The sequence below is a fragment of the Aptenodytes forsteri genome, unplaced genomic scaffold (assembly GCF_000699145.1).
Source record: "Aptenodytes forsteri isolate BGI_AS27 unplaced genomic scaffold, ASM69914v1 Scaffold93, whole genome shotgun sequence".
NCBI lineage: Eukaryota > Metazoa > Chordata > Aves > Sphenisciformes > Spheniscidae > Aptenodytes > Aptenodytes forsteri.
In genome coordinates, this window is record NW_008794665.1 from 3,225,111 (window position 1) to 3,240,165 (window position 15,055).

The window sequence follows — 15,055 nt, forward strand, 5'->3', positions numbered from 1 at the left end:
ACATCTAATTCAGTCTTCTTCTGGCATCCAGGTTTTTATGATGTCGTGAGTCTGTTCGTGTTGCAAACTGTAAGGTTGTCAAATCTGAACGGAGGAACTGATGGATGATTTGACAAGAGGCGAGAGTCTCCTTTCATACACGTTTTACCCATCAGTAGAGCAACACAAAAAAGAGCACACCCCTCCAGTGGTTGTGTTTCCTCCCTCAGTCCTTGTAGAAATGGTAACTAATTAAACACATTACAACATGTAAATGAGACTTTTGTTGGTACTTATTTTCAGTTACTAACGGCCTCATTTTGTCTGGTGCAGGTGACTGCAGTGCTCAGCACCTCCAAACTTCAGATTTATTTTTTTGAGGTAACCAGAATAGGTGGGAGCAGGGTTGTTCTGTCACGTAAGTAGGAAGAGATCAGGTGTCAAATACAAAAGAGATGAGAACAAAGTGGAACGAGACAGTGTGATTTACGAATGACAAGTATGCAAACTGTTATTACAGAAGTTAAAAGCAACGATCTCTTTTGATGCTATGTCATTCCCCAAGGCACAGCCCCCTCGCTGAAGTAGGCTGTTAATCCAGTCAACGCAGAAACTTATCATGAATTTAATTCTGCTGCCTGGATAACGGTGACTGGTGCCCTGGGGAAACCACCATGCTTGCAAGATGCTGACGGATGAGGCACCGGACATTTATGTGCCAGAGACCTGCACCCCTCCGGGCGAGCGGACAGAGGGGCAGCAGGATACCCATGGGCATTTCAAAGTGCACAAGATGCCTGTCTTCAGGGTCATACCAAATCACGCCCTCATAGCTCCGTTTTTCAACTCTCTGGAGAAGACGTTTCTAGAGTAGATGTTTGCTTTTGCCTAAATATTGAGGATGTATATTTACTAGCTATAGTCACAATGATTCTTGAACAGGTACCTAGCTCTATTTATTCAATTAAATCAGGCATGTCCCACCAACTGTTATTAATAAATGTACAGATGGCTGTGCATATACATAGAAAAAGCCTGGGCATCAGTTTTTCCTTATCATAACAGAAAACATTTAATTGGCAACAATACTGCCATGAAGGATGGGGTAAGTGTTCCCTTGTGGAGATGACAGCTATGGAAAATTACAACAACATGCAACTGTTTTTTCTTACATACCAGCCCCCTGGAACAAAGCAGGCACAAAATCCCCATTTCTTTTTTTAGTTTTCCACTCAAGAAGGTATTTTTGTCATATGTTTGCAAACTGACTGGCAAGAGAAAGCCCCTCTGTACAGGTGTGAGCACACTGAATGAAAAAACACTCACAGCAACTGCGGATGCTTAGAAGGTGGAGCACGCCTGAAGTCAGCTACTTTTTGGTCAGCGCTCCTTAGTGCTCTGGATGTAATTTGCAGGGCAGTGAGGCACGCGGCTCCTGCCAGCTGTGCTGGATCTACACATCCAGTGCTGCTAACATGCTGGCAAGCCCTCCACGAGACTGAGCCGTCCCCGCGACTGGCAGAGGAAGCGCACGATCCAAGGCAGCTGTAATTTAGAGCAACATACCTTGTAGCGTCTTTTCTGTCATCCCGCTCCCCAGTGAGAGACAGATGTGTTGTCGCTAATTATTCTCTGATTGGTATCGGGAGATACATTAACATAATTGGCACATTTGTTCTAATTAACAGAGGGAACCTGCCACATGCCACCCAACATGAAAAGCGAGACCATCAGCAAGAACAGAAAATCCGCAATCACTGCCCCGGCTGTACCTTGGAGCTGCAGCCAGACCCGTGCTGCTGCAGGATGTTTCCAGCAGCAGCCTGAAATAAGGCAGCACATGCAGAGACTAAGACTTGCAAAGCCAGGCCAGACTTCTGTGCAGACTAAATGAACACAGGGAACATAAATCACAGAAGCGATTACATATGCAGGAAAACCTATTACGGAAGCTAATTGCTGACACAAATTTAGCCATGCCAAGTTACTAGCATTACTAGACACTTAAATCTCTTGGCACACTTGCATATGCGTGACTGTTTGAGAATCTGGTAGAGTGACAGCACATCTGCTCCAAAAAAACCCCCAAGAATGGAAGAGGGATACAAGCTCATCTAGATCCTCCCCTCCTGATCGTACGAGTCATTCCTTACACCTCTCGCAATCTCAAGAGGAAAGTCAGCAGGGTGCAAGTCCTGTATCCTGGTCTCTCATTGCCTCCACCACACCAACCTGCCCTAGAGTCATCTTCAGAGCAGAGAGCACCTGCCAAAAACAGCAAGTCTTCTACCCTCTAGACACAGGCAAAGCCCTCCGGTGCCCATGAGTGCAATTCTCCAGAAGAAACAAGATGCAAATGGCTGGGAGCAGCGAGAGATTTGCCTCAATAAAAGGCGATTTAGGATTCTGGGAGGTGAGGCCATTGCACCCCTGCCTTCCCCATGCCTGGCCGATGTGGCAGGATCGCTCTTCATCTGGTCCCCCAACCATGATGGCGTTGCGGCTGGTGTTCTCTGCAGCCATGCTGATCAGTCACAGTGGCACCGCTCACCTTGCCGCAGTCAATGCTGAGCTCGCATCGCCTCCAAGAGCCACAGGGAAATCACAGCTCCCCTGCTTCACCTGAATTGTAACAACAGACACGCATCCCATACCGTATTGATAGTAAGGGCACACATACACATGTCAGTAAGAATAAAACATTTGTGAAACTAACTACTGATTTGGACACAGTACAAGATGCCCAAGTGAGACTGAGAAAACTTTAGCAGTTTTCATACGGGCTATTGAGCCAGCAGCGATTTCAGGTACCTTGAGACTTGAGTGCCTCTTTGAAGAATATTATTTGATTTTTGGATTTGGTTTCAAATGCACACTTTCATCCCAGCAACTGCCTGCTGAAGAGGATGCTGTCCTCCATGTACTACTTGCCAGAAATAGATTTTGTACCCATTTAAGGTTAATAAAAAAGCAAAAAAAAAGGTGGTCTCCAAAGAGGCTGAAATTACAGCTATGAGAGACTGCAAAACACATATTGAGAATGAGACAGCAAATGCAAACCACCATAACATTTTGTTCAGTTGCTGCTACTGTGCTTCTGCTGCCAATAAGGGGAATTTGCATTCCTGCTGTGGAAACACTTCCTTAACTGCACACATATCCAGCTTTCTGCTTGAGTACTAAAATCTACACAGGGTGCACGTACAGCTGCTGGATGTCTCCGGCCCTATTACAGCTTTGCTTTATGCACAACAGGGAAGTGAAGCCTCAGAGAAGAAACTTCAAAGGCTGAGGTGGACTGGTAGCAGCAAATGGAGAACTTAATTTCATAGACCCTCAAATTCAAATACAGATCACGGCATTATTAACCAAAAACCACGGCGGCTGCCATGTGGCCACCAGGAGTTGCTGGGCTTCCTTTCCCACCTGAAAGAGGGGCTTGAGCTGGAGGTCCCATGGCTCACGTGTGTTGGTTGGCACTTTTGGCACCACGAGGGCATGTGGGCTCCCCAGTCCCTGAAGCAACTGGGAGGGGTCTGTTTGGAAACAGCTTTAAACGAATTACCAATGTGACGTCTGCGGTTCTTTGGTTGGATGGAAAGATGGATCTCATTCTTCACAGCACAGAGCTATATGCTTTTCAGGATCATTAAATTCAATAAGGGAACAGGATGTTGGGGAGTGGCTGCAGTCCCTGAGGACGGCCCCTTTCCCATTCTCCCTGAAAGTTGCATAGTGCCTGTTGTCGTACAGACAACTCCTCCTACCAGTTTTAAAAGGCATACAGGATTTTGTCCAGGTTACACTTTTTAGTGAAAGAAAAGCATCAGCTCTAGAAGCACACAGAAATTCCTGAGCAAAACCTAGCAAAACCTGATCAAACGACTCTTGAGTGACAGCTGACGTGTGTTCTGCTGACTGCATTTTGGAAATACTCCATTAAAACATGGGAGCATCGTAATTCTTCATGCCTAAGGTGAGCACTGCATCTGAAGAAGTTACTGCCAGAGGAACTGACCAAGGCACACACTATCACCGGGTGACTGAGGGTGCTGGTAAGAACCGGGGGCTCTGCAAAGCCCTGCCAGCGATACCTCTCACACTTCAGGCACCACGAGGCCTGTTGACTATAGGGAGCAAGAATCAGTCGGTGTCAAAGTAGGACCTGATGGACTAATCTTGTAGGCATACAGAATAGTATCTCCAGGATGAGGAGCTATCTTCTCTAAGAGGAAAGTTGGGAGGTATTCTCATCTACCTCATCAAAAAATGCAGCTAAAAGCTGTCCCCCACATTGCGCATCTTCCAAAAAAATGTGTAAGGTAAAATGCTGCTCTTTCTGAGCACAGCCTGAAGAAGTTTGTGTTAGCTAAACCAGCATCCCAGAGCCATCTTTGCTGCAAAAAGCAAGCTGTAGAGAGGATAAGCTAGCGGGGTTCATGTCAATGCTCTTGTAGAAAACCTCCCGTTGTAATATTTGATGGAGGAACTAGAAACCTAACCGTTCTCCAGTCTCACAGATCATCCTTGCCTGTGGTCAGATCCAATCATACAGCAACTTGATTCACTTAGGAGCACGCTCTGCCCTCACTGACATCAGCATCAACGGAACTGCACTGGAAAGGAAAAGTATAGGGGTAGATCCCATAGAAAATTCGTGTCTCAAAAAACTCGGTCCTGCAAGAAGATGTGCGCATCTTGGCATGGGTTTCTGCACTGTGGAAATGAACTGGTAGGAAATGTAAAAATAAGGCCACCTAATACACTAGCAGTCAGTATATTTCCCGGGAAAGCACAAGACCCAAATGCAAGCCTATCCTTAAGCAGGGGGTTGTAACCTACCTCTCATGCTTCTCAAAAGAGTGCCCTGATCACCCACCAGTAGATTGGGGCGTAAAAAGTATGTAAAAAGGAATAGAAATGTATGGGACCAGACACTGACAATTGCGGGGAGCTTTATGCCGTACTTTTGGAGAAGGACAGGCCTGCATTGCCACATCTTACCCAGTGGCTCTCCAGGGCAAAATAACTGAGCAGTCCTCATTCATTTTGGGCTGTGCTCCTTCCGCACACAAACCCGCCTCCCCCTGCCCGCTCTTCCTCCCATTGACACCCGAAGGCAGTTCTGCTGTATGTTGCAAGGCAATGCAAAGGACAGTGTCACTTCCCAGCTAATTAGTATTTGTGGTCACAAACTCCTCTACTCGCCTCTCTTAGAGCTCACTTTCCTGCCGCGAATATAAAACACTGCCTCGGCGACACACACCTGCATGGAAATGCATACACATGAACTCCCAATTAAGGGATAACTGCTGCAAAACATAAGTAGCTCTTATGAAACAAAGCAAACAGTGGTCATATTAATAATCAATTAGATGGAGCAGCCACCTGATGCTGCCTATTTGGAGAAGTCCCCAGCTTCCGTGAGCTTTTGCCCGTGCAAGAGCAGCTGAATAAAGTCTGTGTCACAGTCACCTTGACTCGGCAAAACACCGTCTTCTGCCTCTTGACTCAGGGATGCTTTTCCCCTTGCTCTAGTTCCTAATTAAAGCCATGAATGTGGATAAATATGTCCAGTTTTAAACCCAACTGGGTCACCAAAATGTACGTTACACCCTGTTCTGCAATTAAACTACTCTGTGAAACACCTCAATTATAATTAAAGAAGCAATTATCCCTCTGTTAAAGGCACCGCAAATCATACATTTCAATGCAAAAGTTCGCCTGGCAGCTTATGGCATATTATCCAATCTTACATCTCATTGATGTTTTGATCTATAACCTATCGCAATGAGCTGATTTGATGTGACTTGGTGTCTCTAACTGTATTTTATCATGTGCAATACAATGCTGGCATCTTTCAAAGAACAAATTAAATGAGCTAAGGGGTTAATTGCTAATAACTCTGCCATTACTGTTGGAGCGTTGCAGAATGGGATCCTTCCTGCCTTCTCAGGTTAGGTTTGAAAAAATGCACACACAGAAGAGAGTGGAATTGAAATGGATGTTTCTGTTGACACTAGGGAGCTGCAACTGTCTGATTTCCGCTGAGCACCATCAGCTCCCGCCGAGTCTGGCAGGTCAGGCTACTTATCTCACCACCTTATCCTATTTCTCCCCATTGAGGAAAAGCAGAAGGCAGGGAAGCATGGAGCTAGGGCAGGGTGTTGTTTGTTTTTATGTCCATTCCTTTTTTTTTTTTGCCCCCCACAGCAGGAATATGTGAGTTTGCCCCTTCACCCCTCAGCTATGTGTGGAAACCTCAGTGTAACATCGCCTGCGCTGGTCCTTCTGCTGCTTGCCTGGGCCACGCACTGGAAAAGAGAAAACATTTACCCGGGTGTTTCAGAACCTGTAGGTAGGTTCAGCTTGATATTGGCTATAAAACTGGGAGTGGGGAGGCATGCCACGGTGCTGCGGGCCCCGACGCTGGTCAAGGCTGGTGGGCAGGGGTATATGGCTGCAGAGAAGCTGATCTGGTTTTCCCAGAGACCAAGCAAACCCTCGGTTCCTCACTTTGTCCCAAGTGAACAAGCAAGACGCACTTTGATTTGACCTCAGGCCATGAGGCTGGTGTGTGTATTTTAACACACCTTCTTCTATTTGGATCTTGGGCTTTTTTTTTCTAGTGGTTGTGATCTGAGCCTACTCTAATGCTCGTCATGTCCTAGTGGATCTGAGGGACTGGTAAGTGCTGCCTTAAAAGCTTTGCCTGTCCATCTCTGTCTTTGTCCTTCTGGCCCTCTGCAGCAGCTGTATGCTGCTATGTGGTTCAGATCTTCAGTAATAGTAAGATCTGCTCCAGCATTGATCCATAAGAGCTTGACACAGTTAATTGCAATTAAATATGCTGGGAATTATAAGACTAAATTCCCCAGCTACTGAAAAGAGGACAGAATGTATCCCTGAGCATGGTTGTTCCCACCACTTTGAAATACCAGGAAAAAAAGAAAATGAAAGGGGAGAATAAAATGAAAGAGAAAAAGCAAGGGGAAGGTGCTGGGACTCTGGACTCCAGCATTACGTAACACTGAATGTGTATTTTGTACAGTTTCACAGCGTAAGCTTTTCTTCCTCTGTTTTGTTGTTAAATCCAGTGACTACTTCAGAAGCCAGTAAGTGGAAAACAAAACAAAACAAAACACAGTGCCCAGAGTGGGAAGAGTCTGAGGTACATGCTCACCAAAGCATTTGGAAATGCTGTTCAGAGCTGCAGCGTATGCATTATCCTACTCTACTTGGAATCAAAGCAGTCTTTCAACAAGACGGAAAATAGCCTCAGCCTGCTGCCTGCCTTCTCCCAAGTCCTTTCTTACTTAGTTACCTGTACCATCATATCAGAAACTTCTCTGAACAAATAAACGAAGTCTTAAACAAAGAACTCATTCACCTCTAAATTAAAATAATCATGTAATCCTTCAATCCACCAAGTTACCTTTCATCTTTCCATTTTTTTAAATTTATCTTACCAGCTTCAGCGAGTGGCTGTAATAAAGTGTCACGTTAAGGTATTCATATTCATTAGTGTTCAGGTCTTTGTTCTTTTAATAGTGTTGGAAAGAATCTACAAAGAGGCTGTATTAGGCGGCTGTCCAATCTGGGTGTTTGATCTCCTTCTGACTTCAAAAGTCAGAAGAGGAAAAAAAACAACATCGAGAACGGTTCTTTTGAACGTCAGACAGGGAGTATATGATTTCTGAGCCTGCCAAGTGTTAATTGGTGTCTGCCCCGACCACAGTACAAATAAGATTGAGAGCCAGTTAATGTACAGTCATGAATCTCGGCTATTGACAGAGTGAGTCAGGATACTAGAAGGCAGGAAAAAGTGCAATTATTATGAGAGCAGCTCACAGAGGATCTTTTCAGAGATCACTTCCACGCATCATTTTAAATCATGCTGTTTGGGTCTCAGCTGCCTGACCGGGCATTACAATCCTTTCCGAGGGAATAACCGGACTGGCTGCTGAAATTTCAGAGGTGCTTGTAACACTGCGTTCAAACAAACTACCCGTCGTCATCAATCTCGGTTTCTAGCAAAGGTAATGAAGTTCCCCAGTACTATCCTGCACCGCCTGAAGAACATATCCCAGTACAAACACTCCTGTCATGGCACAACGGCAAGTTGATTTGATGCAAAGAAGCATCAGAAAGGAAAATAAGAAATTGCTGCTAAGTTCCTGAGGAAAGCCAACTGATTAATATTACAGCTGTCAGCAAGCTGGCTCGGCAGACCTAAATGCTCTTTACAGTTTTGGGGATCTTAATGGGGAAAGAAAACCACCTATGGAAAAAGAAAATGGGAAAAATCTTCTATGCTAATTATTCCTTCTGATGTTTGTGGACACATTTCTGCAATTCTGATTAAAACTAAACTTGGGTTAGATGGGGAGGTAACACTTTAAGCTTCAACTCCTGAGAAATCAGTCATCAGTGCTGAGTGACAGCCACTTTGCTACTTAGCCATGACAGTCTAACTTATCCTAATGCAAATTGGCAACAGTTTCTTCTGTGCATGGCAGAGGACAACCAAGGAGAATTCAGATAGGGGAATTACCGTCATTAACAATCAATTTTTCTCTTAACAGCTGCAGCGGATTTAGGATTTCAGAGGCCCCCCTGTGACTCAGAGACACCCCTCCCGTGAGCAATGAGGCTGAACCTGGAGCCACCACTGCACTTAGGCAAGCTCCTGTTCACAGGAACACCCGCTGCTGTCAGTGGGCACAGATTTCGCTGAAGGGTGGGCTCACTCCTGCCAGGTGGAGGGCAGGCTACCCACTCCAGGTTTACTTAAATGCCAGTAGGAAAACCAAGTAAGTCCCTGAAGATGGATTATTAGGGAGACACATTCCCTACTTGCCCCCACCTCATGCTGCTTCACCTGGGAGCCTGTACTGGACCACGGTACATCCTCTTGTGCCAAGCTGGCCGGCTGGTGCGCACACGAGCACGTGCACAAACACGTGAGGGAAATATAATCTGGCAAACTAAAAATTAAAACCTTTTTATACTATGCTTGAAAGGTGCCTCTCAGAATAAGTGAAATGTTGTTTTCTTTAAAAGGAAAAGGAAAGATAGTAGGCTGGTATTAACATGTTCCACCAGCTACGTGTCCTTTGGATGCCAGATATAACTGTGATTTTTGAAAGGGAAGAAAAAACTGAAACCAAACTGACCGTAGCTCTGCCCAGCAAGGCACCATAATCCAAAGCCATTAATCAGTTCCCGACCAATCTTGTCCACGAGCGGCAGTCAGTCAGCTCTCCATTACCACCCATTCATCATGCCATGCCCTAACTCACTGCACCATTAGCCACCGTTCAGGCCTTAGTTAGGATGTCCAAGTGCCAGGACACTGCTGTTGCTGCTCACCTCGGCTACTGGGATGCCTTCGGGGGGACGGCACTGGAGCAGGACCTCTTGCTCCAGGGACACTTCTTTCCCCAAGGGCTCCTGCTCGAAAGTCTTCCGGAGATCTGGGGAGGGAGGAGGAGAAGAAAAAGAATTAGTAGTATTAATAGCTGGTCGTTTAAATTACATTTGATTGCCATACTGCATAAATGCGAGAGATCTTTCTAAACAGAGAAAATAGCATTTCTGCTCCCTGGAAAGTGAAGCACTTAAAAAAGACTGGGACATGTTTTCACTTCATTCCAACATTAAGCAGTCAAAGGTTTCACAGTGGATTTATTATTTATATTGTGGTAGAGCATGTGAACCCAGCGAGGATCCAAGGCCTCACTGTGGAAGGTCATGTCCAAACACAGAACAAAAAGCGAAACAAGTCCCTTCTTCAGATAATTTATGGTTGGTAAACTATGCCAGTAAAGTATTAAAGAAAGTTATGGAAAATTAAATAAATCTGTAAAACTACAGCACATAGGCTGAGTTGCCTTAAACTCATGGATGAAAGTGCTTGTGCTGTGATTTAATGTACTTTTAGTTTATAAGCATTACCTTTACAGCTTTAGCTAATTTGTCTTCACCTTATCATTATCCCTGCAGCACTAAATAGATAATATAAATAATAATAATAATAATAAAAAAAATAATAATAATAATAATAATAATAATTGTAATGTGGAGCTGAATGGTGCTTGGATCCCTGCACAGCGCCACAGAAATGTGGCAGGCAGAGAGGGCATTGAATGCGCCTCCAAACATCGGACCAGTTCATCATACTGGACAGCTGTGTACTCTGGCTTTTTTGTAAGCTTCTGTAATATCTTTGTGATGATAGTAAAATGGACTTGAGAAGTTCGCTCCTTACCACTGGCTCTGTATTTCTGCTACGGACTGGCACCCTCTCCGCTGTGCTAGGGAGGATGGGGTTTTGAAGAACAGAGCATTCAGCCCCAGTAGCGACTGGGGATATTTCTCCCTGCTTGCTGGTTCCTGCTGCAAATGGACATGGGGCCACATTCAAAGTCACATCAGAGAGCTGGCCTGACTTTAAAAAAACCCTTGCAAAAAAGTTATTTTTATTTTACTTTTTGTTCTGAAGTCAGACCAGTTCCCTATGCCAGCTCATGGCGAGGTTGCACGAATACTTGTGTCATATTGGAAACAAGTCACATGGGTACAATTTAAAAGGCAAATATTTCATATTTTGAAGCCATAAACTGTGGCTGTGCTGGAAAACAGATCCCTGAATTGAACCAGTTTACAAATAAACCATCCAAAGAGTTATTTTTCATCTAGATTACCTTCAAGATCTCATTTACAGCTGACTCCACAAGGACCTGCATCAGCACTACCAAAAGGCAAAACCTGGGGCAGGCAAATGCACAGATGGAAAAGGAGATGGGGTGTCTGCCACCAAAATCAGCTCCTCTGAAACTCACCTTCGGATAGCACAAGACCTCTGACTCTTAGCCTATATCGGGAAAATGTGGTTATTCAACTACCTGGAATTAAATGTCAATGTAATTGTACCATGGGAAAGTTCTGACATAGCTGGAGATGCTGATATTAACTTAAGATGATAACGTGGTAAACTTCTAACGTCCTTAAACCCATGCATTTCCTTAGTGAAACTGAGGCATCTCTGTTCTTCCCCTGCACCACAGGCACGAGAGGAGAAACCCCTAACCCCATTCCCTCCCCACCACTGGCATTCCTGCTCCCTCCGGCACACAGGGCAGGGATGCTGAGAGCCCCTCTGATGGGACGGGATTTATGGCCACAGTTTAGGGCACAGAAAGATAAGCTTTGGCAGATCTTACTGTGGCAATATAAGAAATTACTGCCTCCAGCTGTCTGCTTGTTTGGGGGTTACCCTCTGTCAAAAGGAAGCACATGCCAATGTCACAGCTACCTCACTACAAAATCCACCATTTTAATCCACCAGTTGTTGATGAAGGGGGCTTTAACCTACAACACCGGATAACTTACGGCAAAGAAGAGGAGCAAACATCTGGAAGTGATCATTTCTTAGGATGACATACCAAGCTTCACCAGACTGTGCCTGTCAGCATCCTTGTCACACTGTAGTTATTCCAAGCCAGCGAGGCTCGTTCATGTGACAGTGACCACAGCAAGACAACCAGCCAGATTAGGTCAGTATCCGACACCTGTACGTAGCTCCCACTGCGTTGCCAACTCCAGCATCACCAGCCCATCAGCTTCATCCCACCCTCTCTGACAGGCTAACCAGGGAACATTTGGGTTGTATGGCTCAATTTGAGTAAAACCAAAACCCTCCAGGTGCACTGTGGGTGGGAGTCACTCCAAGGACAAAATGCTGAGTTTTGGCTTGCTGTACTTCTGCATGTTAAACATAGACATGAGCAGCTCTTTCAGGAGCTGGTGAGTTTCTCAGGACACAACACCCTTCCTTTGGCCCAGGCTCCTCACACAACCTGTGGGCTTGATACGTAACCTAGGCGCACACAATGCCAGGTTAATGCAGTTTGCTTTAGATTAGTAAATAACCCAGGTTATATTGCTAGCAGTACCCATATGATCATATTATTGTTAGTTCCACAGGTATTTCCAAAGGAAAAGAATTGCCTGCACATCGGGTACACCATAGTGCACCAAACAGGTACACCTATGTGCACAGAGCAGACAATTTTAACAGATATATCATGCTCTAATATCATGGCTGAGGATAAATGAGAAAGTTACCGTGCTGGTAATAGAAGCATATAAGCACAGTAATAAATAGTACATTAATAATAGCTTTCAGGTGTTCAGATATGGAGGGATGAAGACAGTAGAGGCTGATTAGATAGATAATAATCTGAGTTTTTTCCTTGACACATTGATTTACTGTCCTGCCTACCTTCCTGAAACATTAATAGAGCTCTGAAGTTCTCCATAGCCTCACATGCACAATAATCACCTCTCTCATAAAGCACTTGCCTTTAAAAAAAACCCCAAATTTTAGTGCATACAAAAGTAAAGAGCATTAGTCTAGAAATGTGTAATAACAGTAAAAAATCATACTTTAACCTCTTTATTATCAACAGCTGGAATTGCTGAGTATGAACAGCCCCTTTTCCATGGGAACCGTTGCAGTGGGGCTGCGGCAGGTGAGACGAACCCTGCGAGGCCCCGGCTGCCCCCCACTCATGGAGCCTTGCTGTGTGCCAACGCTCTAACGGCGCCATTGGATTTGAGTGGGTCAATGATCCACAAACTAAAAATACACTAAGTAAGGGCCTTGACATAATAGACAGTAATGTTCTCAAAGGAGCCATTAGATACTATTGAGTAAATGATACTAATTTGTGGAAAAGAAAAAAAAAAGTACATAATTGTGTATTTACAAGATTGGGAGCTCTTATACCCTATTCTGTTGGCTCCCTCCCACGTGTTCCCAGCTTTATCTCACCAGAACTACTCACTACCTCCCGCCACAGCCGTGCCACCTACAAATAGCTACAGATGGCAGCTGTGCAGGGCAGGTTTTACCTAACCAAGCATAAGGTTCGCTGGTTGTAATAGACAAACAACTTAACAAGGTGGTTTTTTAAGTGATGAAGAAGCGGAGGGTCTGGACAAACAACTTCGTCACCTGCTCTAACTATCATGAAACACCCTGCTGGGACAGCACTGGGTTTAGAAATGACTGTTTTTTTTCTGTGGCCCTTGCATTATGATTTCTGTGGATAAAAACAACGCCCTTCTAATTCTTCAATCTTCAGCTTCCTTTGCCATTTAACAATTATAGTCATCATGGCAACTTCACACTGTCGACCAGGAGTGGGTGAGCTTGCTAATGTACTGAGGGACTTTGGATCTTTTCCAAGCAGAGTATTTTCAATAATGTTTTTCACTTTTTCAAAGTGTCATATAAGTTACAATTGCTTGCAAGCAAGGACAGAAGGGATACATTTTCCCAGAGAATGGTAGAAGACAAATAAAATCCCATTTTTTAAAAAAAAAGGAAATTTTTAACAACCTTCAGAAAATATGCCTGAAGAGGCAAAACAATAAAACATTTGGTCCATTCTGGGTCAGGACCTCTTTGTCTGTGAAGAGGCAGTGTGAATTATTAAAGCCTCGGGTCAGCAGCAGCCCTGTTAATGTGACGCTGAGAGAGAGCCTTCTCTACCCTCACTTTTGATAGGGAGAGACACAAGAGAAAGGCAGTTGCACTTTCCTTCCATTATTATTTTGGTAATGTAGAATAATCCCTGATTATCTGTGTTAGCAATACTCTTCCTCCCCTTATACAGGTAATATTGCTGCCGCAGCTCATCTCTTCCGGAGCGGGGCGAGCCCTGGTGGACAGCGATGCTGAAGGGTCCGTCTTGTTTTTCTCACCAGCTCTCTCACGTATTTCACCCAGCTGCAGGTGGGGATGTCACCGCCAGGCTCAGGGGACAGCCTGCACCCCCATCAGGCATTTTCCCCCCCCTCTAACTTCCCTTCAAGGCTGTCTTCATAAAAAGAAACCAAGGAGAAGAATTAAAATTCTGGTCTGCCACCTTGAGCCAGACTCTATTTTCTTTACTAATGTACAGTCTTGGTAAATTCAGAGGGGGCTCTTGTGGCATATATCGCAGCACATTTACAGCATACTTAAGATGAGACTTTCCTCCAAGACTCCTAAAATACTCCTGCACAACCCTCTCTGGTAAGGACAGATGGCTGCATTCAGAGCTGCATTGAAATGAGAGAATTTCCACAAGCATAAAACTGAAATAGTATAACGGGAAGTCAGAATCTCAGTGTACACCATATTGTTAGCTTTATTCCTGAATTGCTATGCTTTTTGGGGAGAGGGGCATTAGATCTTAATTTTGATGCACTGCTAAATGACTTTCTTTTACGTTTAACGCATTTTTAGCTTACAAACCACTCAGAAGTTGCATTTTCGCCTGCTAAAGGCAATAGTGTCTACAGGAACTCATGGCATTTCCCCGCTTCCTTTTCTACCTGTCAACTTCTAAGAAAGAGCAAAGAATGACCCTATTCTTTTTTTTAATCAAAGGTATTTTATCTTTGCTGTTCTGGGTTTTACTGTGATGGGTGGGTGGGTAAAACTTTAAGGATATCTTTTATCATTTCTGAGAAATGTGATAAGAGGCAGACCAGACGCCTTCAAGGCAGTGCTAATGCAAGGGTGACTAATGAATGAGCATGAAAAACGGACACTTGTCAGCCAGGAATTAGATGTAAACCAGAAACGAACAGAACAATGCAGCATTACTGTCAGGGAAAGATGGATTTCTGCCCTTGGTAGACCTTAAAGACTCTCTGCTCCTTCTAGTAACTCCAACGTCAACTTTCCTTCTATAACAAATAATTCAAAAAATGAGCAAGCTTTAAGAGTACAAAGAGAAAAAACACATAATTTTGTATCCAACTTTCATATTAACTGTGCCCATTGAAAGAAGTACGTTTGGTGTGTGCTTTCAGAGCACACAAGAAGTACATATTTCCATATAGAAGATAGCTTGCTTTATATGGGTAAGTATATACAGGCATCCATATAAAACTAAACATGTCATTAAGCAAAAAATGCAATTAAAACACTAGAAAAAAAGGGAATATGGCTTGGTATTATTTTAACCATTAGCCAAGCTCTCCACTTCAAGACTACCTCCTACCATTGAGAGTGTTC

The 15,055-nt window shown here is 44.3% G+C and overlaps 1 protein-coding gene across 1 annotated transcript in view; it reads right to left on the minus strand.

The window, feature by feature from the left end:
- Positions 1-15,055, minus strand: part of UNC5C (unc-5 netrin receptor C) — a 112,258-nt gene that overhangs the window by 54,754 nt on the left and 42,449 nt on the right. Inside the window, exon 4 of the mRNA XM_009273613.2 lies at positions 9,352-9,455. Coding sequence (XP_009271888.1) covers positions 9,352-9,455 — 104 coding nt within the window. The remainder of the gene's footprint in view (positions 1-9,351; positions 9,456-15,055) is intronic.